We start from the raw sequence: 23,436 nt of genomic DNA, 5'->3' as shown, positions 1-23,436 counted from the left end.
CCGCCATCACGAAGCCCGGCACAAGGCGCCTGCCATGTATCGGCCCCAGGTCATACCAACTCGCGCAATTACATCGCTCCTTGTCTTACACATTACGGCGCAGAAAGCCGTGTCGTGCCAGTCCTGTGGAAATACACGTTACGCGGATGCCGATCTAGTCCGGAGCCGATAGAACAGCCCGGCCCCTTTGGCAGCAAGGGCTCGTTGGGCGCATTCTGGTCGCTCGGGGCCGTAATTAAGCCGCCGTTGCTTGCTGGTTGCACAAGGAGCAGAGCCCCCGGATTGCTCCAAAGCGGCGCGGTGGCTGAGCCGAAGGACGCGGGTTCGATTCCCGGCAGCGGTGGCTGTTTTTTTTTTTTTTTTTTTTTCATTTAGAGACGAGAAGCGAAAACTCCCCTATGTCACCGGGTGATGGAAACGAATCCGAAGCACTCCACTGCGGCGCGCCTCATAGCTTCGGCGCGGTAAGCGCCCCAAAATCAAAATCCAAGCCACACAGCAGCGTCATTAACGTATCAGCAATTCGGCGAGAAATGCAACTGTACCACGCCAACAAATGTTAAAGCGTCACTGCGTGAAAACAAACGTAACGTCAATGCAGTCGACGATCAGCGGTAGCGCCTCTTGTCAAGCATACACGCCGTGGACAATAATGCTGAAATAAGATCAAAACAGGTGACGCATAATTTTTCAGAGGCGAAGGTGATATTCGCACATTCAGTGTATTTCATGATAACGCAACACCGCCTGCTTCAATCATTCCTAAAGCACTTAAACACTTAGCGCTGTGTCCGTATTTTCTGCGTTTGGTTTCAAAGAGGTTTGACCGAGACTAGCCACATATGAGCGGGACTTGTCCATTTACGAACAGTACCGCGAATAAACTCACGTTAAAGTCACGACATTTCTTCTTTCTTTCCTTTTGGCATAACCACGTGGTTTCTTCGCGTGTATATCGATACGCTCCGCTCGTGAGTACGGAAACTGAAAGCGATGGAAGTTGTCTTTATTTGGGCGCGAAAAAATTCCGGGCAAAACGTCAACCCAGTAGTGCTGCGAGTTGCGCACGCTTCACGTATGCAACACAACTGCGTAGATGTTGACCATAATAAACGCAACATGAAGGGACCAGCAAAATCTGCGTCGCTAAAAGTCATCGATAAAAAAACAAAATAGAACCCTCCTGACGTCGCGTTTGTAAGCCCACTTAAAAAAAGCGATTCTCGTTTAACCAGTTTGGCACGCTCGCACGCTGACTCACTGACACTGGAAATTTCCCCGGTGTATTTTGTTGCGCAACACCACCAATCGATACACGCAGATGTCGCAGTTATCGCTAACTCCGTGGAAATGGGAAGACTTTCCAGACGCATTTTGCTGCTCCGCACTGGTCGCACTAGCGCAGCAGGGCCGCAGGTGCGAACGCAGCGCTGAAGTACGTCGGGGCCCACCGCGCGGCGCCCCGATCGACAGCGGCGCTTTCTTTCGGCGGGCCACGTGGCGTCGGCGGCGTCCCGGCAGAAAAGGGCTCTCCTCGGCTGTTGCCACGGGCAGCGGCCGCTTGGCGGCGTCAGCGGCACGCCGGGAGGCCGGTGACGCAACACTCCGTCCGCCCTCACTCCCCTGACGCTAGAAGAGGGAAAGAGAGCCAATGCTCTCCCGCCGTTTCAAGGCCTCCCGAAAAAGGCCACGCCGGCATCACGCCGCGGGCGCGCATGCGCCGCTTCGGAGCGGCAGCCCGCAGCGCGCCAGAAAAGAGCAACGCGCAGAAGAGAAAAGAAAAAGGGGGACGTGGAGCGCCGTCGGAGGAGCCCCGCTGCCGCCAAAAAGCGGTCGCGCACCGCCGCTCGCCCTTCTGCTGGCGCTCTTTGAAAAGGATTAATTCCCAAGGGGGTCGCGAGGCCAAGATGTGTTGCGCGCCGACGGTGGCTGCTTCAAAAACATCGCGCGTGGGACAGACAGCGAGAGTGGTCGCGGTGGAAATCGCGGCAGCGACGTAACACGCCCGACTCAGCCGGCGATGTTGCCGGTCAACGGTAACGTCCTTCCTCAGGTGCAGATGCTTTCGACGCGCTTCGGGCGCGGCCCGCCCGATATCCACGGCTCTACTAGTAGGACCAGCGGCCGTCTGAGAGAACGGTGTCAGTGATGGGGACTCCCCCGTGTCGCGACAACAAACGACACTATCGTTTCTGCTGGCCTGGCACGCCTTGGAACAGCGAGAGCTGATAACCGTTTGTTTACTAACAGTCGCTCGGGTTGCGCAAGTCGTCGCAAGCCTGCCCTCGCCGGGGGACGAAACGCGACGGCTCCATCGCGTAAAAAGGCCGCGGTGGGCAGGTCGACCAACACCGTATCCGATACCTTCAAGCAGTAAAATACGGTTGTCTGGTAAGGTCACACCCATGTGCCCCGAAGCACTACGGCCAGTTTCAGATTCCGGTTCCAGCGGACTCCTTACACGGGCAAAGATGCCCACGGCTGGCGCCTGTCATCGCGTCTTGGGCCAGCGCAAACAAACGCTCCTTAATCCACCGAAGACATCGCCGGCGTAGAGGAAAGTTTTTTTTTTTTGAAAACCCTAGATCTCGCTCCAATAAAGCCTAGTCCTCCTCCTTTCAAGTTTTCGCCGACTGTTTCCCAGCTCATTTTGCCGCTGTCGCGTTCATTTGGTCGCACCTCCAGAGACGCGCCGCCGCAGACTGCAAGCCCCCGGTGTCAACCAATGAGTTCCGTCACAAAAGGTGCCGGCTCGTTCGTGCGTGAGCGGCGAGTGAATGCCCTCGACAATGACATCGCCCCGACTCAACTGCGTGCCATACACGCGGTACAGCCCGCGGACCCCCGCAAAATGCAGGCTCGATCGGCAGCCCGTTAACGCGTCGCTTCTCGCTGGAGGAAGGGAAGCGAGCGACGACGCCGGGTCCCAGAGGTCAGCGCGGGGGCTAATGTCCATAAACGTAATCGCGCGGCGCCCTGGAAACGGAGAGCACTGGCACAGAGGACATACGCGCGGGCGGCGGAGGCGTTCACTCCTCCCGCCAGTATCACCGTTTGCCGCGCGTTATCGCCCGGCGGCGGCCGGTGCTTCAAATGGCCATTGCGCAACGGAAAGCAGATAAAGAAAGCAAGCAAAAATGCCGTCCTACGGAGAACACGCCGCCGGCGATCCTCTCCGTGCACGCAAGAGGGGGAGGACAAGCGGATGAAACGACGCACATTACTCAATCGCGCACCAAGGAAGAGAGAAAAATAAAGAGAAGCGATGCTAGTGATAAAGAAGCGACGTGTCAGGGAAGAAACACCGTGTCGCCGTTGAGGGCTGCGGACGAAACTGGGAGGAGGCAGCGAGTATGCCCAGATTACGCAAGCCACCGGGCACAATACTACAGCTGGCATCGCACCCCAGCACTTTACTCGGTTTGAAGCACGGTTTATTAAGAAAACAGGAAAACATCATTCCTCCGGCAAGTGACTAGCTTAATTTCAGAGACAGAGACAGGGTTTGTGCGTTGCCTTCAACTCGCACACAAATGGAAACCAATTAAGTTTGTAAACTAGCCTGCACAAGTACAAAGAAAGCTCTAGGCGTTACGCGCCCTTCGTGAGATGAGGCGGCTGTGATACAGACTTGTCGAGACCGTTTCGTATAACACCTACACGGCAGTATCCCAGATCGAATAGGTGGCGTGCGCAGTCTTTTTAAGGCGCAAGCGATTAGCTGCTAACCCACTACTACTGCTGCTAACGTCAAAATGGTAGCAGCAAGCCAGGTAACTTAGCTCGGCTGACACCGCCAGTCTCATGACAGATTGTTCTCTCTCTCTTTCCAAATGGTATAACCTTGCCGACGTAATAACAAAAGCCGCTTGGGGTTCAGCAAAAAACAACAGCGCGCAGACGCAAGCGCTGCAGACAGGCGAAGGAGCGCTGCTACAGAATACGAGACACAAAGACACTCAGAAAAACTTGTCTCTGTGGTAAGCCCGGCATCGGGCAGGGCTGCCCGGTTAGGTTGCATGAAGGATTCCTCTTCTCTCTTTCCGCTGTTTATCAACCTTTACAAACCGGCCTTAATTTCTCTCGAACACCAGAGAAACTCTCCTCGGGGATTTGTCTATTCTGACGCAGTGTCATGTGGTCCCGACCGTGGAGAGAGAGATTGTAGGGTTTAACGCGCCGACGCAACGCAGGCGATGAGGCGCACCGTAGTGGAGGGCTCCGGATTAATTTTGACCACCTGGGGATCTTTAACGTGCGCCGAAATCTCGTACACACGGGCGTTTTTGCTTTTCGCCTCCATCAGAAAAGGGGCCGCCGCGGCCGGGAATCGAACCCGCGACCTCGTGCTCAGCAGCGCAATGCCTTAGCCACTGAGCCACCGCGGCGGGTAGAGAGGCGGGTTTGTTATCTATCTCTCTTAGAGAGAGAGAGAGAACAGACTTTATTAAGCCAAAAATGCTGGCGCCATGAGGCGCCAGATGGGGTGGTGCCCACTTCACGGGCTCCATATGCTGCTGTTCGGGCATCCGGGCCCCTGGCGATCAGTAGGGTCTGGTCCTCCAGGGCGGGGCTGAGCAGCCATGTCTCCCATCGCAATCGGACACCGCGAAGCGAGAAAAGGCTCACCTACATCTTAACATCGTTCCGAATGCGCAATGAAAAGTTGCTCCAAACTACCCTGATCAGCAAATGAAACGAACCAAAACAAAAATTTAATTTCACACGGGCGGAGCACCGGAAGGCTACCTGCGAATTGCGCCCCAAAGATTCAAGGAGTTTTACATAGAGAGTACATGCGACAGACAACGGTGTCACCCAAATACCGCAGCGCTCCTGTCGTGACGGCAAAGGTAGCTACCATGCGCGCATGAGCTGCTCGTCATTTCATATCAGTATTTCGCCTCCGATCAAAACTCCGAGGCGTGAGATAGAACCCCCTACGTACCGCATTGCAGCGCTATGCAAGCCGCTTGGTCGCCACGGCAAACAGAGAAAAAAAACCTCCGCCTGTTGTCACAACGTCATAAGCGTAACAACACTACTTTCGGTTTGGGCTGGAGATTAGAAAACAGCGCCAAGAAGGATCGCGATGCAAACGAAAGAAAGCACAAGCGAAGTGGGACACGAGCACCATCAACGCCAACGGACGACGGCTCCTCGACGGGGCACCCAAGCAGAGGGGGGCGACCTTGGCCGCCCGGTTTCTTCGGCAGCAGCAGCAGCTTTCTCCGGCCAGGCTGCCCGAGGGCACCACTTCCCCCCTCCCGTGCCAACCGGCGAGTTTTTTCCAGGGCGCTCAAATTCCGCTGCTCGCGGCGACCCCTCCGAAGCGCTGCACAAAAACAGCTAAGCAAAAAGAACGCACCCCCTCTCTGCTCCCGCTGCCGCCGTGTAACCGACTGTGCTGTTTTTGCGACTCCCCCTTTGCCCTAATGGACAACTTCCGGGCACACGGAAAGGAGTTACGCTCGGCAACATTCCTCCTCCGCCTCCTCCTCCTCCGCCCACCGCGGCGGCACGCACTTCCGGCTCTTCCGCGAGCCCGTCCGTGCATGACCAGCGCGTTGCCGTAACAGAGTGATTACCTCATTCCATCCAGAGCCTCGTCGTCACCTCCCTGCTTCGCGTTGGCCAACAAGCGAACGTCGGCCGCGATGATGCGTTGCAAACGGCCGCACCAGCAGAGCGTGCGTGAAGCAGGCGGCGCGCGGCTGACGTCACCGCGGTCACCTTTCCGCGAAAGAAGGAAAGCGTGCGGGCGTCGTTAGTTAGCGTTACTCGCAGAGGGCTCCACCGTCCCTCGAGTCTACCGCCCTTCCGCGCGGAAGATGATCGAAAGGCTTGAGCAATGAACCCGCGTGCGAAGCACGCTAATGGCGCGCGACCAGTGCTAACCAGGAAGACGACGGCAGCACGCCTCTTCGCTTTCCAAGCAGAGCTTGCCCCAGCGTTGCAACACTACGGAGCCGGCGGCACACCTGTCATGTATGCCTCGCGCGTACAGGAGTGTCTCTCCACCGACGCTGTCCTTGACAGGCTCAGACCACAGCGCAGAGCCCCACACACCGAAAAAGACGGACGCCGGCTTCGTACCGAGAACTCTTCGAAAGTGACGGGGACAGCGCGAAAGTGCCCTCGCAGCACATCAGGTAGGCGGCGGCTCAAGTCGTTCAACACATGTCTGAGAACGAAAGCTGCTACTGGATGTGTTGCCTTGTACAATACGCTTGATTGATTGATTGATTGATTGATTGATTGATTGATTGATTGATTGAGTGTATGCCCTTTATAGCGGTGTGATGACGTGTGCCATCGCACAGAAGAAGCTAGTGTATATGTTAACTATTCTCTCTAAATTTTTGCACTGCTCTTAGCACACAGGCTCATCCGCCCAAAGACGGCGTGGAAAGAACGCTCCCAAAAGTGGAAATAGACATCCACAGACGGCGCCAGTGCATTTGATTTCCTGTTAAGCAAACTTGTGTCGAACTTTATTCGAAGCCTACCCTACAGCTCGATTCCAGTCGCACAAGTTCACTTATTCGCACACCGCGCGATACCCATCTGTGTCTTCCGTTAGTGTGTGCGCGGAATCTTTCCCGCCCACGTTTCATTCCGGCGGTGGGTTTCAAAAATGAGAAGAAATCTGTGTCCGAGGGTTGAGGTTGACCAGGCATTTACTCAATCAAGTAAACATGCTTGCTACGAATAATACACAGCCCTGTTTGATAAAACGAGTACCTGCAATACGACCAGTACGAGTTTATTTATTCCCACGAGCGTCGACGCATCCTTGGACCAAGCGAACGAGTACATAGTAAGTACACCGCGCGTCTAAAGCAGTCGCACACGTAGCACTAGGCTCGTTCGGGAATCCCCGAGGAAACATCGACGCTCACGGCCGGTGAAAGGGGGACTCCGGCGTGTTCACGGCACTGGCGAATACAAAACGCAAAAAAGCACTTCACAGCCTCGTCTAACCTCGTGACTGTTGATCAACCACAGCCACTAAGTATTGCCGCGACGGGTGCAATCCGGCATCCTTCACATCTCGTACAACGCCTTTTCGGACACCCTGGCTCAATCAAAAAGTGGTAACGGCGTGTTTCTTCCCGCAGTGACAGTTTTTGGTAACTAAAGGCACGCGAAAACGTACGAGGCCCCGATTTTGTCTCCGGTGAAGCCGCAAACAAAAAAGAACGCGAACGGAAATTTTTAGACGGGCATAAAGGCATGGAAAATGTACCCACAAGATGCTACATTTAGCTGCTGGAAACATACCTACTAGGCTGCGTGGGCAGTAGCGCCGCAGTACATACAGCGGCGGACACACTGGTCCAGTCGAGTGACGTTACACTCCGAGGAAATTGCACCTGGCAGAAACCCGCCCGGGCGGCTCAGTGGCTACGGCGCTAAGCTACAACGTGTGGTCGTAAGTTCGACTGCTGGCCGCTAAACAAAAACTCCCCACCGTCGAGTTTTCAACGCACTTCACTCCCAAGCCTTCCACTCCGGCGCCCAGAACCGCAGGAAGAAAAAGGGAAAAAAAAATCCTTTCTTGTAGCAAGTAGCTGCCGCGCGAAAAAAGAAAAATGCTGACTCTACGCTTTTGCGCACTGCTTCGTACTGCAGCCACTTCATGTAACGCCCAACGAATTTTCCCAACTTTACACTCCACAATGGTTCCGATAGTTCCGCGAAAGTTGTAGAAGTGGTCCTGCCCCCACCCCCCCTTCCCCCCTCTTCTTTTTACAGCAGTCAAGTTACGCGCCAAATCCATACTTGGACTAGGAAGTGCTGCGCAGTCGAGAGCTAAGGAATAATTTGGGCCAGGCGCGTTCTCTATCTGCACTAGAAAAATAACGTCCGTAGCTAGGAATCGAACCCACGACCTCGTGCTCAGTGCCGCAACTACGCCAACGCCGCAGCCGTGCTTTCACCGCACAAACGGCAATCAGACCCGCCTGCGACGCAACCGCAGTTATTATACCCCGTGCGACAGACCACACATCTTCCTCAAGTCTGCAGTAGGCGGGATCCGATGGACCCAGACAAGTCATTTCCCAGCTAGCGTTCCCGGGACGTCACCCGCTAGACTTGATCGAAGCACGCAAGAGCGACGCTTGTTCGGCGTGATCGGCGACCAGATTGCAGCACTCAGCGTCGCCGCCACGGTCATTTAAGGATGGGAACAGATCGCTCGACGCGAAGGAAGTCAAGAAGCGAGGCGGGCGGAGAGGACGGCGGCTTCGTCGTCTGCCTGCAGGTCCACGGCGGTGGTGTTGTCGAGGCGAGGCACACGGGCGCGCGCGTTTGAGGTCATGCGGAGCGGCCCATTCGGCTCCGATTCACTCGAGGAGAGAAAACGCTGCCAGCAAGTGGGTCAGGCCGGAGCAGCTCACCGGCGGCGGCCTCAAGTAGGACACGGCGACGAGGCACGCCGGCCGGCCGACCAACAACACCGCCGCTGCGCCGGTTTCGCGCCTACGTTCGCAGCGGACCACTGCCCGCTCCCAGCCCGAGGGTCTTCGGTGGAGCAAATCTCCGAGGTGAAGGAGGGAGCAGGAGGGGGCGACGGGAGAGTCACGTCGGAGAGAAACGTTACAAGACATCACTCTCTTACAACGAAGCCATACCCACACCTCTAGGTGCAACGCGTAATCTTCAATGGGTAGCGAATGTGGAAAAGTTGTATCATCCTATCGCCACCCTGTATTTGGACGCCAGCGAGCACTGCCGGCATGGAACACACACGCAACCTTATTTCAGGCTTTTATTAAATTCCTTCAGCGGGACGAAATCCACCTTCGCTCCTTTTGAAAGGCGATAGACTCTCATGCGCTACCTAAACGCGAAAGATGCCGTCTGTCACTCGATTCGGCCGCCCGGTCGAAAGTTCGAAGAATGCCAAGACAAGAATGATAAACTATGGCCAAGACCGCTCCGAAATACCGAAAATTTTGGCACGCATCACACATCTGAACGCTGTTCAGCAAAAATAAAACATAAGGAATGTCGCAAGAAATGCAGAAGAGCACAACTAACTGAAAGCGAATAAAAAGAACTTAGCCCTTTCCACTAAGGTGAAACCTGGGGAGGGGCGAAGCATGCAGTGTATAGTGTATTCTCGGCGCCCTGGCGTTTCTGCCCACGGAGATGAAGCCGCTTAGGGCTAGAGGTATACAGCTTTGTTGTGAAAGTCTAAACCTTTGAAGCACGAACCGTTCTAGCGCGAGACATTGGAAAACGAGTGTCCCAGTGTGCTGTTTTAGTACGCGTTACGTTCTAGCGCGAGGCGTTAAAAAACGAGTGTCCCGGTGTTTTAGTAACGTGACTACATGAAACGACGACAGGAGACTTGGACAGCCCGGGTCCCTAAGGGGCTTCGCCCCTAAAAACGCGGTGAAAGCCAGCGTCAAAGACGTGCGAGATAAAAGTAAATACTAAAAAGATGTCTCCATCCTCGAGCTGTTTCAAGGACAATGCAAAAAAAAAAAAAGTACCAACAGATGGCGCGCGAACAGTGCTAAAGCGGGAACTTTGAACTGAGCAAACTTTTCGTTTCACCCATTATCGGGGGCGGTGGAGGCGAGGAGAACAGCCTAAGAGGGGTCTCGAGTAGAGGGAAGGCGACATTTGCAGGGAAGACAGCTGATACCCAGTCATTTCTTTTTCCAGAGGTTTCAGATAAAACTCAAGCATGCAGCCATTACACAAGGACTAACGATTTCTTTTGGCTGTAAGGGGAAAAAAAGTAATTGTTTTTTTTTTCCAAGGGTGAACAGGCAAATGAGGCGTTCTTTTTTTTTTTTTTTTTTGGAACGAGCCAGATTCACCTAAAGCGAATTGGAGGAACAAGCGCAAGTTTGTTACCGGACGTACATGCAGCGCCGTCAAAAGTATTATATGAATACTTTACTCGCCAGCTAGGGGAATTTTATGGCCACAAGTACTTAAAAATTATTCCGTGAATTTGAGCAATATTTGGGGGATAAGTTCGCATTTGGCTCATATTGAATTGCAACGCTCAAGTTCAAGCTGCGTTCTTATGAAAACTTTATTTAAATTGACTTTCAAGCATTGTGCAATTGAGTTCTGGTGAAAAAGGCATTCAAAATATGCAACAAGACCTCAGGAACAGTAGCACTATACATGGAGAGCAGGCGAATCCTCTTGGCACAATTAGCTGCTCTTTTCGAAATCTCGGGCACGCCTCAAGGCACTAACGAAGTATCAAGCTCTTGATTGCTTTGCCACGAATTTTCAAAACGCTTCACAAGAAGGCTGCTCACATCTTATTCTTCACCTTTATGAAGTGGTTCGTACTCTCAAAGCGGGGATTTGCCAGGGCTTGTAAGCGGCGGCTATTTAGTTCAGTACTGAAATGGTAAATATGGGAGTAAAAAAAAATAAATATAACCAGAGTTATTTCGTAGGAACGGGGGAGACGAAATGAAATTGTTTCACATCTCTGTTTCACTTCGTTCACTTCGTCGTTGACATCTGGGGACAGATCTTTCGCCGATCTCCTAATTGCCGTCTTAACAAGCCAACTCCGAAACGCAAAAAAAAAAAAAAAAGGAAACCCTTCCGAAAACACCCGCTAAACAGTCTGGACAATCAAGTCAAATCCAAACTCCCAATGGACAAATGCATTTCGCTCATTTTTCGATACGAACTACAATTTGCGTACACAATTCACGGTGTCATCTCAACTATTTTCTGGCCACACCTTTTTTTAGGGGAAAGTTGTAGCGTTTTGCTTGTCACTGCAGCTTTATCCAACTCAGTTTCGGTTTCTGGATCTGGCTCATTTCGAAAAAGAAAACGCCTCAAACAGAGACAATTTAAAGTTCTGAGGCCTACAGACACAAAGTACAGGGCGCTTTCAGGGTGAAATATGAAATACTAGGTGCAGCAAATAAACCGAAAACAGGCAATAGTTCGATGCATTTTCGTTCGCTCTTATTTTTTAAGTTAGGGGTGCCGGATTACACGCGTCCATACTGTAAAACTCCGTATCCCTACACTATGGCGTGCCTCATACATTGCAGCGTTCCCGCCAGGTGTAGCAGCTTCGGCGCGTCAAGTTGAGCTAAATTTCACATATCCCAACCCGGACAGCCATTACGCGTTTTGAAAGGCTCACAGATCAACTTTCTTTTTTCCCGGCGCTCGCAATATTATTTCTTTTATATCTCTTCATTTTTTAGCGCACAAGTTCCACTTTAACACATTCATTATTCAGGACAGGCGTTCGTTCTGCGCTTGCTTCCATTAAAAAATGTAATTTTTCGCACGCACTTTCCTGCACATCTGTCATGCAGCAAGTTGACTGTCACTCTAGCGCCACCACGACTCATTTTTCGCAACTGCTAACCGACCAGCGACACCCTTCCCGATCCCCGGAAAGATCGGTTTCGCCTAGCAACTGATCACGCCACGCTGCGGGACACTTTCTGCACAACTCGCACCTGGCCAAGAAGCCGCTACACAGGCGCGGACAGCTGTGTTACGTTAACCGGCTTGAGCCGCAGCATCGCGAACAAAGCTCGATCTCATAAGCGCGATTCGGCAGCGCGAAAGTCCGGCGGCAGTGTAATAAGACGGAAGGCACGACACTCGCGGAAAATTGGCGACGCACTTCGTTCGTTTACACGAGCGCTCCCTTTTCTTTTCCGCCTGTCTTGGTATTGGCTTTATTTACACTTTTCCCCTCCCGCCACCAACGGCGGAAGTCGTGAAGAGTGACATGGCATACACAACACCTGAGGCGAAAGGAAGAAGGAGGATGAGAGCCCGCTGCCCTCGTTTCATGAATATATATCGCTTTCTCCGTGCGACGGTCGTGGTTGTGCCGCGGTAGTGGCCGCAGCCCTCCGGCGGCGTCAAGAGGACCCGAAGCGCTCGACGAACCGACTTCCCGGCGACAAATCACACCGGGGCCGCCACCGCGACTCGCTGCAACTTCGGTGCAGCGGAGGAGAGGAGGCCACGCCGCGTTCCATCGAGCTGGATTTCCGGCAGTCCGGGTTCGAGTGTAGCAAAGAGGCTCCGATAAAAGCGAAGACGGCTCAACCGGGAATGCGGCGCGGCACGCCCAAGACTGCCAACGACCCATGTCGCTTCAAAAGGGGACTTGCGTTCGACGTCAGGATGAAAAGAGCGCGAACGAAAAGACGGGAAGAAAACGCGCACGCGTCACACACTCAACGGGGCCTTTCTGGGACCTTTTTGGGACGTATTCTCGGCGTGTCTGCACCCTTGGTTGGTGTGCAGGTCAAGGCGGCCGCACGGGCCCTTTTTGCACAGAACTGAGAGGTGTCCCGCACACAGCCGGGCCGTGCTTGCTGCGGCGGCGGCGGTTGCTGCGGCACGCGCAGCGAGTCAACATTCTTGCGCGGGAACCCTGACCCATTTGCGCCGTCGACCGGCGCCGTGCATATGCACGCGGCGGCCCGCGCGGGCGTAATTTCTGCAACAGCGGCACACAAAGCGGCTTGCGTAACGAGCCGCCCCGAAGCGGAAGATAAGAGCCGCTGCTGCAGACAGCGCCCCTTTTTATGTGCGAGCACGCACGCACGCACGACGGCGAAAGTAAACGCACGCTTAGCGCACGAAACCGCACCGATGTAGGTTAGGCGCTGCTGCCGGCGACCATGAACTGCCTCGACTACGACACCGCCGCAGGAAGGGGGCGCGTAAAGCAAGCCCTCCTCAGTGCCCCCTCCCCACACTTTCCCGCGTTGAAGGCCGGAGGTGCTGGGACCCGATATCTGGGAATCGGCTGCCCGCGAACCTAATTTCCCTCGACAAGGACGCCGGCTATTAAAACGCGGGCCGCGCTCGCTGTCAGCGGCGCTTCTGTGGATCACAGGAAGCTGCTGCCTGTTGTCACGTTCGCTCGCTACCGGCAACAACGAATGCCTGGCAGTCAAACTGCATACAGCACTGGCAGTCTCGCCATTCTGAAGCGTTTGGTATTTGTCCGCTGGGTCAAATTAAGAAGGAAGAAAAAAAAGGACAGTCGCTTCGTGGCCCCCCTGCGGGGCGCGATTGGCGGAGGCCAGCGTTATCTGGCGTAAAGTGAAACCCAGAGGCGCCAGAAAGCAGCAGCATCAGCAGCCCCCGTAAACCGGGAAGAGAGACAAAGAAAGCTTCGCTTTAACAACGACAAAAAAAAAAAAAACACGACGAGCCATACCACGTAATCGCTACACGTGTAAGCACTTGAGACCACGGAGAAAGATAAACAGGAGCGCCGACTTCGCTCTCTCCTGCGGGCTCTTAAAGTCCATCACTCGCGCAGCGCAATGTAGATGGCGCAGCGAATGGTCCGGCGGCTAAGCGGCCGGCGTTCCCCGTGCGCCGGCGGGCGCGTTGGCGGAACGCATTCCGTCGGTTTTTGTCGTCTGCTTCGACGACGGTAGTTTTGGGCACGGAGTGCTTTGGGCCTGCGTTGGCGACGCTTCGCGTTCATTGCGCTCCTCCTTCGCATGGCTTGATTAACTTGTCAGCACCTTCTTGGTAACCCGAACCCGAAGGAATTGAGTGGTCGTACGGCACGGCAAAGATGCGTTAAGGATTGGTTTGCATGGGGGGAAAACAAAATGTAGAACGCACATATAGACATATGCTGCTATACAAACACTACCTTTTGCACAGTGCTTGCCGAAAATCTGACTCCGCTTTGTGAATTTGTGAACACCAATTCGGCTGTGTTTTAACAGGTTTTACAAAAGGCGAAAGGAGCAACTGGTTCTGATCACTAGCGATTACAAAAGTTGCCTCAGCTTTCTCGCCGTTCTCCAACTTACGTCCAAAACAGAGTGTGCCTAGAACACGGACCGGCACTTACACGCTCATCAGAAAGTAACAGAAACGCGATAACATCACCCACGACTGCCCGCGACGTAGCAATCTGCTCAAGATCGAGGCCCTGACAGTGCGGTCTTTTCACAAACCTTCATTTCGCGATATTTGAATTCGTACGGACCCTATATCTCTGTGGTGATGACTCGCCAAAAGAAAAGGTTTGACGAGCCGGTTGTTTTGCTGGTCAGTCGCTTAAAGAAAAAAAAACGCCGGGAACCCTCGTAGGCCCAAAATTGAAGCCATACAAATCGCAGCACTTTATTTTGAGTCCACGGTGTTATCGACGAGATGACACGACCGTAGAGCGACAGTGAACATCGGGCGGTAAGTTGAGGTATGAGTTACAATTAAGGTTGCGTTTGATATTCTTGGGTGCCTTATCAAGATGACAGTGCTTTTGTACACTTATTACAACAGGGCAGCCGTCCAATTCAGTCATTGGCACAGAAATGTGTGTCTCATCGCCGTTTGCTGATGGAGACTCCGGGCGACCCTTGTAAGCATTGTTCGTGCGCAGAAGCGGCATAAATAATTAAGCAGGCGGCTGGAGAACGGGTCAACAACAGAGGGTAATTTTTGCGCTGCATCGCTTTGTCGTAAGCATAATCACGCTAGACTGCATGTTGTGGCGTTTCATATTACTCTTGCTCATTCTTTGGTGGTTCTAAAGTCGTCGTCGTTCAGATGCGTCTTACATCTGCTGGGTTAGTACAATATTTTTAGCGGGTCTTCATATGTCAGAATAAACACCCCCCGATAGGGAATAAGCGATCGCCATGTATGCAGTGGCGTGCGATTATCTGCGCCGTCTATTCCGGCTGCGCACGGGTGTTTAAATTCCGCGCGTGCAGGCATTCCTCCTGCATAGTAGGACAGGCATACGACAGACGTCGTTGTGAAAGAAACGACGCCTCTGGGAAGAGCGAAGGAGGGAAGAGCCATGTACAGAGGCGCAGCGACGAGAGGGCAAACGAAGGAGGAAGAGAGCAAAGGGAAAGCTGGGTGGCCGGCGGCGCGTGGACATTATCGGCCCGAGCAAAATAATTTTTCTGGGCCACAGTCGGCGCTCCTCTTTATATCTTGCTCCGTGCTTGAGACTACAGAGTGAGTAATGAAACAAACGCCGAGGAAGCAAAAACGAGCGCCCGATTCGGCATTTTGTAACAAAGGCGCGAACCGCACGAAGCAGGGCGAGCACGCGCGAACTGATATTTAGGGAAGTCGTGTGAGATGGGCGTCGTTACGAATGAGCTGTTACGTACCGCCAATTTTTCGATTACGTGCGAAGCGCCTTCCAGAAGTGTAATGGGAGAAAGCCGAGCACTGCTACTTGGCAGGACCCATGCTGAAACGTTGAAACGCATTCGCTGAACTGTCTTCCAGCACAGCAGCTCAGTACCTCGTATACTGACTTCTGTGCAAGCACCGCACTTCTCGACGGATTACCAATCGGCGCATTTGGCTCGGCCAGGCGCAATATATTTGTTTTCACTTGAACTTTGTTGCAACACACTCGGTAGTGGACGGAAATCGATGTATCTATTATCAGAGTATTAAGTGACTCTGCTATTATCTATAAAAATGGAGTGATTTTATTCAATGCGTACTGCGCAGCGCTGCAGTGCTGTTACGCTGTCGGAGTGAGCATTTGTGTTGGATTGTGTCGCGAGCCAATGAGCTGTGCTAGCTGGGATATTTCTAGCCGTGGGACGCATCCCAGCGTGCAACGAGAGGCTGAAACCCGCCAGGAGCTAGCTGGCCGAGCGAAAGATCTTTCGCACAGGTTTGCTCGCGCCTGTTCCCACCGAAGCTTGTTTGGTACGGGGTGAGTGAGTGCACTAAGTCAGCGAGTGACAGCACTGAGTGCTATACTGTCAGAGTGAGTACATAAGTTGAAATCTTCGTTGCAGCCCTGTCTGATGCGACTTCGTTGCTGCCTTCGTCTCGCCACGGCTTAATCATTAGTTCTAGGATTGCGTCCGGCTCTTCGATGCCAAAATCGGAATCCAATATCACGCAACTACCTCACCAGTCACGCTACCACGCCAAACAGAGGGTCTTATCGTAACAGCGTGGTCAAGTCAACATGCGGGAATCGCGCATGCACAGCACGGAGATCCGGCAACACGCGGCACAGGCCGACAGGACCGGTTCACATGCGCTACCGCGACGACATGGCACGCGCCAAGACGACCGGCCACACGCGACATCGTCGCCTCCATTCTATCCGTGGGCCGACGACTATCCGCGGAACTGCGAATTACTGGCCTCGGGCCAAGAGTGAGCCTCCGGGACGGCTTACAGCAGCACCCTTTCTTAATTCGGGGGCGCAATTGCACGTGGGCGTCCCGACGGCAGGCAGCCCAGCACAGCTCGTCCCTACGGCATGGCTTAAAAGATAGAAGAGAGTTTTAGCACTCCGTATGTTCGGCGTTGTACGTAGTTAGTGTTGACCGGGGCATTCGTTGGGGCAGGGTGAATTAGTTCCGCGAGCCGGCCCTCGCCATGCCCGCGCATTCGTTACCGTGGGGTGCGTCCTCCTCGCCGTGCCTGCAAGCGCACGCGCAGTCGGGTCCCGGTCAACACGGTAACCACGGAACAGACGGAGTGCTAAAACTTTAGAGATGCGAAAACGGTAAGAGCGGGACGCTGGCACCGCGCGAGGACTCGAGGCCTGTTTGCCGCTGCGCCGCCCATTTTTGGTTTGCACCTTTCTTTTTCGTTTCCTGGTGGCCACGGCTGGTCAAACCTGTCACACGCGCGCACAGGCAGCGAATACACGCGCGAGCGTACGCACACGCCAGGCTTCCACCGGCTCTGTAGGTTCAGCTGCTGCTCGCGACTCGGGCTGAAGTGCCACCCGCGGCAGCGCAGACTACCGCCTCCTGCTTCGTTCATTTCAATGCCGGAAATAGTACTACTTGCACAGATCTTGTAGTGTTTTCGTTTGTTCCGTAGCCTCGGGGCTTAGGTGGATCTCAGCGGATCTCCGCCACCGTCGATACCCACAGCCCACAGCGGCACAAGCCTTCAAGCACGCTTTAACTTCGAAACTATTCATAAACTCAAATATTATACCCCAACAGCGCCACCCGACGACACAAAACCCAAATGGCTGGTTCAAGAACGCTCATCGGTGGCGCGAACGACCCTGACTGAATCGCGTCACATACCAGAGAATATTTGAATATGTGCTGTGCAACTGTCCCTGCTACGCGCATCACTGTGGAACGTTAGCAATGTCGTTGGCCCGGTATAGACAATCGGGCATTGTCCGAGAACGTCCTGCTGGGACCTTGGCCAGACCTGCAGTGTTCAAACATGGCGTCGTTCAAGGCAGTGCTGGCATTCTTGAAAAGCAGCGGTTTGGATGGAAGTTAGGTTGTAGGCCAAGTCCGTTGTGGCGAACCATTCATTTTTTTGTATGCAGCTATGCCCTCGCCTTTACTATCTATCCCCGTCCCCTCCTTCACAAAGAGTAGCAGGCCAAAGCCTATACGATCAGGCCGACCTCTGTGTTTTCTTTGTATTCATTAAAATAGCCCTCTCACTCTCGTCCTTAAAAATCAGGATATGCTGCGAATGACGATGAAGAATGAGCAACAGGCTAGCTACGGGACGAACGTTTGCAGTCAGACCATAAAAACGGCGTTCGGGAAAGCCAGACGACCAAAAGGTACCAGAAAAATGCAAAGCCAGAAAGACACTCGTGGCACGAGTCTCGTATCAAGTAGCGATTTTCTTCGCTCCCGCTTTAATCATAGATCTCGCCAAACGAAGCTTGTTATTGGCAAGGCACCTCTCTCGCTCTCTGAGAAGCGTAGCTTTACCGTTGCAAACGAATTCAAGACGTGCTCTGTAAGCGGATAAGACGCGGCTGTCGAGGCTAACAAGCACTTTGCTGTGCACGATCCACCCAACGAATGAGAAGATAGAGGAAAGAAAGACATGAAACCGACACCGCTCAAACCCAGCAGGCACCGGTTAAACGCGAAGCGAAGCTACCCGCCTGCGCTGCGCACGAGCAACGCCGTACTACTGATCAATACAAACCATCCGCGTTTCCTTCGAGGCCCTGGCCCGATCTGTCGCTGCAGGGAATCAAATGTGCGATCTCGTGCTACTACAGAGCTAACGCGAGTCAAGCACTCCAACAGCGACAGTAAGCGCCAAAAAGAGGGAACACGCAGAATCAGGACACACAAACCGCTTCTGTACGCGCGTGTCAAAAGTAAGCGAAGAAAATGCAGGTTTTGCTGTCTGCGCGGCTTTCGTTACGTGTTATTTCAGTAAACCGAGTTTGCTCTGGATACTGATTGGCCGAGTGCATCACGGGACAGCACGCACTGGCGCTACGAAATTGATTTGATTTGATTCATTGAGTGCGAGGTTTAACGCGCCGACGCAACGCAGGCGATGAGGCGCGCCGTAGTGGAGGGCTTCGGATTAATTTTGACCACCTGGGGATCTTTAACGTGCACCGAAATCGCTACGAAATTCAGAATATGTTTCCACGGGCTACCGCATAGACGCCGCACACGAACTTCCGCACCGTCCCAGCTAAAGCGCCGCTTATCTCCACAGGCCGTCACAGCGGCACTAGTGCCAGCAGAATTATAAAGAAAAAAAAAAAGCATGTGTTACACCGCGACACGTGGCACGGATCGGGAGATTGGACTAACCCGAGGCGGTAAATGCCCGGGACCCTGATTACCAAGCAAGTAGCCGTACTCACTTTGATTTATCCGGCTTTTTTTTTTTTTTTTTTTTTTTTACGTACGTTCAAAAGCAATACGCGCTTTCCGCGAAGCCGGGACCCCTTCGAGCGCAGTGCAATTACGCTCGATAGCAAGGATTCACAGCGCTGCCACGTTTGCGCAACCGAAGAGGCAGCACTTCGCTCGCTTCTTGAAGTGGAGGAATGTGAGCAGCAGAGCCGTTCGCATGCGTGCGCGCTTATACAACGCAAGGCCACCTCGTCGCGCAGGTCACGGAAAACAACCGTCAGAGAGCCCCCCGTATAACATTACGGCGTCGCAATCACATCGCGGAGATATTGTGAGCAGTTCGCCTCTCCATGGGAGCCGCACGAGGCGCTCGAGTCATTAGCGTCGCCCGCCCACCGTCGCGGGCAGCAACGAGTCGCTCGCGGGGCCATGGGCGACGGCCACAAAACCGGAACACAAAGCATGACCCGAGAGGAGGGCCACGTACGGCTAGCAGACAAGTTGCGAAGACGGCGAACGATTCGTTCAGCTGGGCTAACAATGCACCGGAGAGTAGCATGGCCCGCTCTATAAACTGCACGCCATGGTGGTTTGGAGCTAGGCAGAAAAAAAAATCCAGCACGTCGATGCACAACACACGTGGGTCCACGCGCTCACCTGCTCTCATTCAACAACGGCGGCTACCGCGTACTTCGTATGCGATTCATCAAGACCTAGCTGTAGACGCTGAACACTCCTCCCTCTACTATACTGCACGCGTGCATACATTCCCTGCGACTGCAGAGGGGCAACGGATGCCTCAGCTGAGCGCCGCCGCATCGAGCATGCGCACATTGCGAAACACTTCTTGCCCTGCTCGAATACGAAACAAACACCCCCGCTCCCACATCAGTCGCAACAGTTTACGACACAAGCGCGGCCCCGCGGCGAAAGTATGCAGTGAGGGTCATCTTCTTCAAGGTCGCCTCCCTACAAAGGCTCGCCAGCAGCGGGCGCGCTAGGCCGGCGAGTTGAGAAATCGCGAAGCTGACATCCGTAATTATCTTTCGGGCCACGCTCGAACACTACACGCGCGGAGATGACAGCAGCAGCGGGCTCCCCTTATAGAAGAGGGAGGGAGAGTAGCGGCACATGTGGCCGCTTCGCGCTAGGCAGCGTGCCAGTTTTCATTTTAACGAGGGAAGAAGACAGGCTCAACAGCCTCCGTACCGGAGAGCCTCATCAGGCCATAAAAATCGGTCCAGGCCCAGCGCCCGCTACAATTGGCGAAACCGCGCATGCGCACAGCGGGCTTTACGCCTAGAATGCTTGCGTAGAGGTACCGACAATGTACCGCTTTTCCCCTACGCTGCTTCACTCAAACCGAGTTACCATGATCACTCTTGTAGCGCCGGCGTGCCTACGCGGGTCGTAACAAGCCGGCCCAAGTACGCGCCTCCTGACAGTGTTGCAATAGTCGTACCCGCGGCGATGCAAGATATTTAAACAGAAGGGTGCGCTCATCTGCGTTCCAGAAACCGCACATAATCGAGTTATACCATTTGCGTTTCTCCTCAAATAACGATTGACATCAGACGCTTGATTAGACCGCAACGCACGTGTTTGGCCGCCGTTGGGGCTGGGTGCAGTCGCGTTATAGGCATAATGCGCACATTCCACTGCTTTCCAAATCTTCGCTACGGCCACATCGACGTGCTGGCGGATGCTGCTACGTTATGAATCCGTGATTACCGGTCACAGTAAAGGCGGCGATACTCTGTGCCACGAGCAACTCAAACATTGCTTCAAAGCACGGCCGCAGCTTAGCTTCAGTACCGTACCGTAAGTTTTCTGGTACGCCGATTTCCGCCGGCCTCGTGGAAAGCTTGGGGAACCCGTACTGCTCTTGCGCACCACTAAACCCATGTGCTGTGAAATCGAAGCGGAAGAAGGCATATCGAATGACCATATTCTGAGCCATACCTTTTACTCCAACCCAATTGCAATCGCACCGACAATGTGCAAATGCGACAAAAATGTTACATGCAAGATATTGCTCCAATCGCTGAGCCGAGCCACTTAGTAGCAAAAACACGATGTGAAAGGTCGCGCCCCAGCGCCTCACACCGCAGTGCAGGGCCTTCCTGCAACGCACTGCTCCACCAAAAAAAAAAAAAAAAAAAAGGGCCGACAAACCCAATCTCCGACACGGAAAGAGAGCGGGGAGGGATATTCACCCACTTTCCGCACACATACCCGCAAAGCAGATGGGTTTCAGCTGCGGCCACCGGACCCGGGCGGAAAGTAGAAGACTGGGAGTGTGCACATCAAACGAAGGGGAAACGAAGGAAGTCGGCCAGCCGGCCTGGCCAAGTGACCCCCGTCCCTCGTTTCCCCCATTCAGCGACCGCCACCGCCACGCGGAAACCAGAGGCCGCCGGAATTGCGCCAGGAGTGGGAGAAACGATGCCCCCCCCCCCCCCCCCCCTTCCCTCCCTCCTTCCCGCCTGCCCATTTTTCCCCTCCCGCGGAGTTGAGATGCAAGTCCGAGCACAGAGGTCACGGGAGCCGCCCGTCCCCTCCCAAATGGGTCCCCCCTCCCCACCAAGGAAAACAGCGGTTTCCCTTGCTGTCTGCCTCGCGAACAGCTCTCGCGTTTTCACCACGCCCTCGGAAGGAAACGCTTCCGGATGTCGGCCGCGAAGTTGCGACGAAGGCGGCTCGGATAGGAACAATGTTTAGGAGTTGGAGATTAAGACCGAACATGCTCAAGTCAACGCCGTCGTTGACGTCCGCGGATTGCTTCGCACAAGCTGACGTGTTTTGCGTGGCACGGATACTTTGTATACGCAGCCTTTTCTGCGTGGGAATGCCGTGACATATGGACGGCACGGGGCCGGGCATATGCACACAAAATACGCTGTGGTTAAACAACGGAATGACAAAACTTGCTCATGAGGCGTGAATACGATTCCGCAGTTGGAACAGCTGCCGCCATCAAGAAATCTACCTAGGCCCGCAAGGTTCCCTCCTGTAGGCTATCCTTGAACACTGCCAGCATTTACGCCCTCCAAAGGGAATAGCATACAGCAGGGTTTAACCTTGCGAAGGGTGCGTGACAAGACGTGGATGCAAGACAGCTTTTCGAAACCGTCAGGATTTAAATGGGGCTGTATAAAGACAAACTGCCGCTTTGTCCCGTTCGAAAGAACAAGCCCCTCGAGGCTCACTCAGCTCCATTCTAGCCACGAAAGACGTTTTTTTTAACAAGAAATACTGCAATAATTTTATATTTCGCGCTACAGTGACGCATTACACGCAGGCGTGACGTCATATGGGACAGCATTAAAAACATTTTTTTCAGTGCTTTAGCTGCACGTTAACAATGGAGTGATACGATCCGAGGGAACTCCCACCACAATCGCTCAGTCGTGGTTCTTGGTGGTGGCTTAGGTCGCACAAACAAGGTTCTGTGACGTCATAGAAAAGTTGCCGGAAAGTGGCTTGGGAACCGCCACCGCTTCAGATGTTTTTTTTTTTCAATTACTCGGTTATTTGTTTGAAGTTTCCGACGACACTTCTGCCATTGTTATAGGGACAAAGCGGTTTTCTTGCTTCATGACCCCTTTAGGTGTAATTTGAGATTCTCAGGGAAATGGCGTCCGTCCGCGTGAAACCTGAAGCCTCCCCTAAGTCTAACGTTAAAACGTTTTACCTCGATTGCTGCATGCGCGAGAAAACATCGCGGAACACACCCCGCAGCTTTCGAGCCTCCGAGGCCACTGCGATGAGGAGAAATGCTGCTTCGCTAAATGCTTCTTGGGTGCTGTGCAATCTCTGGCGAGCTACCGATGTCTTAACCAACCGCCCTGCTCCACACTGACGCACGCACCCGGAAACGTCAGATCGGTAAACAGACTAGACGAACCCAACGTGCGCATGCCACCTATTGCCACACAGGCGATGCGTGCGCGCCGGTTCCCCGCTCTCTCGGCAGCGGCAGCGGCCACGTACTGTCGTGGTAAATTGAAATACGAACAACGGAGCGCGTGGCTTTCAGTACGTGCTGCGCATCCTGGCGACGGGAACGCATGCGCAGTGCGAACAAGTGACGAGAGTCTGTGTCCAACGTTGTCATTGAAACACCGTCGTTCGGCGTGCAAGCGTTTTGTCTTCCCACCGCGTTCGGCGCCCGCTAACGCAAGCGTTGTCTTTGTTGCTGCGATCAGTGAAAACGGCGCACGCAGCCATAAAGCTTTATTTTTTATTTCGTGCTGAGCGCCCTACGTCCGACGGAAATACGACGGTGTTTCCATATCACGGTTGGTCACGTAACTAGTTCGCACTGCGCATACGCGGCCCGTCGCCAGGATGCTCGGCATGTACTGAAAGCGACGCGCTCCGTTGTTCGTATTTCAATTTACCACGATCCTACAGTACATTCCGGAAAGAACGACTCCGAGGCCTTCGCCTCGGCGCCTTCACCTGCCAGCGGCGCCTTCGCCGTGAGCACCAACAGCCACTCAGTCAAATGAGTTTTAGCATAGCGGCTTTGAGTACGTTACGCTAGCGGCGGCGGGTGCCGGGACCCGACTGCGCATGCGCGCGCGTGCACGGCGAAGCGGGCTACCCTAGAGTTCCTGTATATGCTCCCGTAGGGAGCATATACAGGAACTTTAGGCTACCCCACACCGGAACGAATGCGTCCATGCCCAGTCGTTGCTGGCGTAGAGTACTCTAAGCCGCTATGCTAAGGCTCCTTAAAGGGACAGACAACCGATTTTTGTCGCGTATATGTTCTCTAGCTCATATGAAAGCCAGCGTTTTATTAGTCCGGTAACCACAAGCAATT

At 53.8% G+C, this 23,436-nt stretch overlaps 1 protein-coding gene across 1 annotated transcript in view; it reads right to left on the bottom strand.

Moving 5' to 3' along the window:
- Positions 1-19,390, bottom strand: part of LOC144169968 (ecdysone receptor-like) — an 86,856-nt gene extending 67,466 nt beyond the window's left edge. The window contains exon 1 of the mRNA XM_077699443.1: positions 19,263-19,390. Coding sequence (XP_077555569.1) covers positions 19,263-19,272 — 10 coding nt within the window. The 5' untranslated portion in view covers positions 19,273-19,390. The remainder of the gene's footprint in view (positions 1-19,262) is intronic.
- Between the last annotated feature and the right edge of the window lie 4,046 nt (positions 19,391-23,436).

Source organism: Haemaphysalis longicornis, unplaced genomic scaffold (assembly GCF_048455015.1).
Source record: "Haemaphysalis longicornis isolate Haplotype H1 unplaced genomic scaffold, Haemaphysalis longicornis Haplotype H1 scaffold_2, whole genome shotgun sequence".
Classification (NCBI taxonomy): domain Eukaryota; kingdom Metazoa; phylum Arthropoda; class Arachnida; order Ixodida; family Ixodidae; genus Haemaphysalis; species Haemaphysalis longicornis.
Note: the sequence above shows the minus strand (reverse complement) of the source record. Positions and strands in the feature narration are given on the sequence as shown.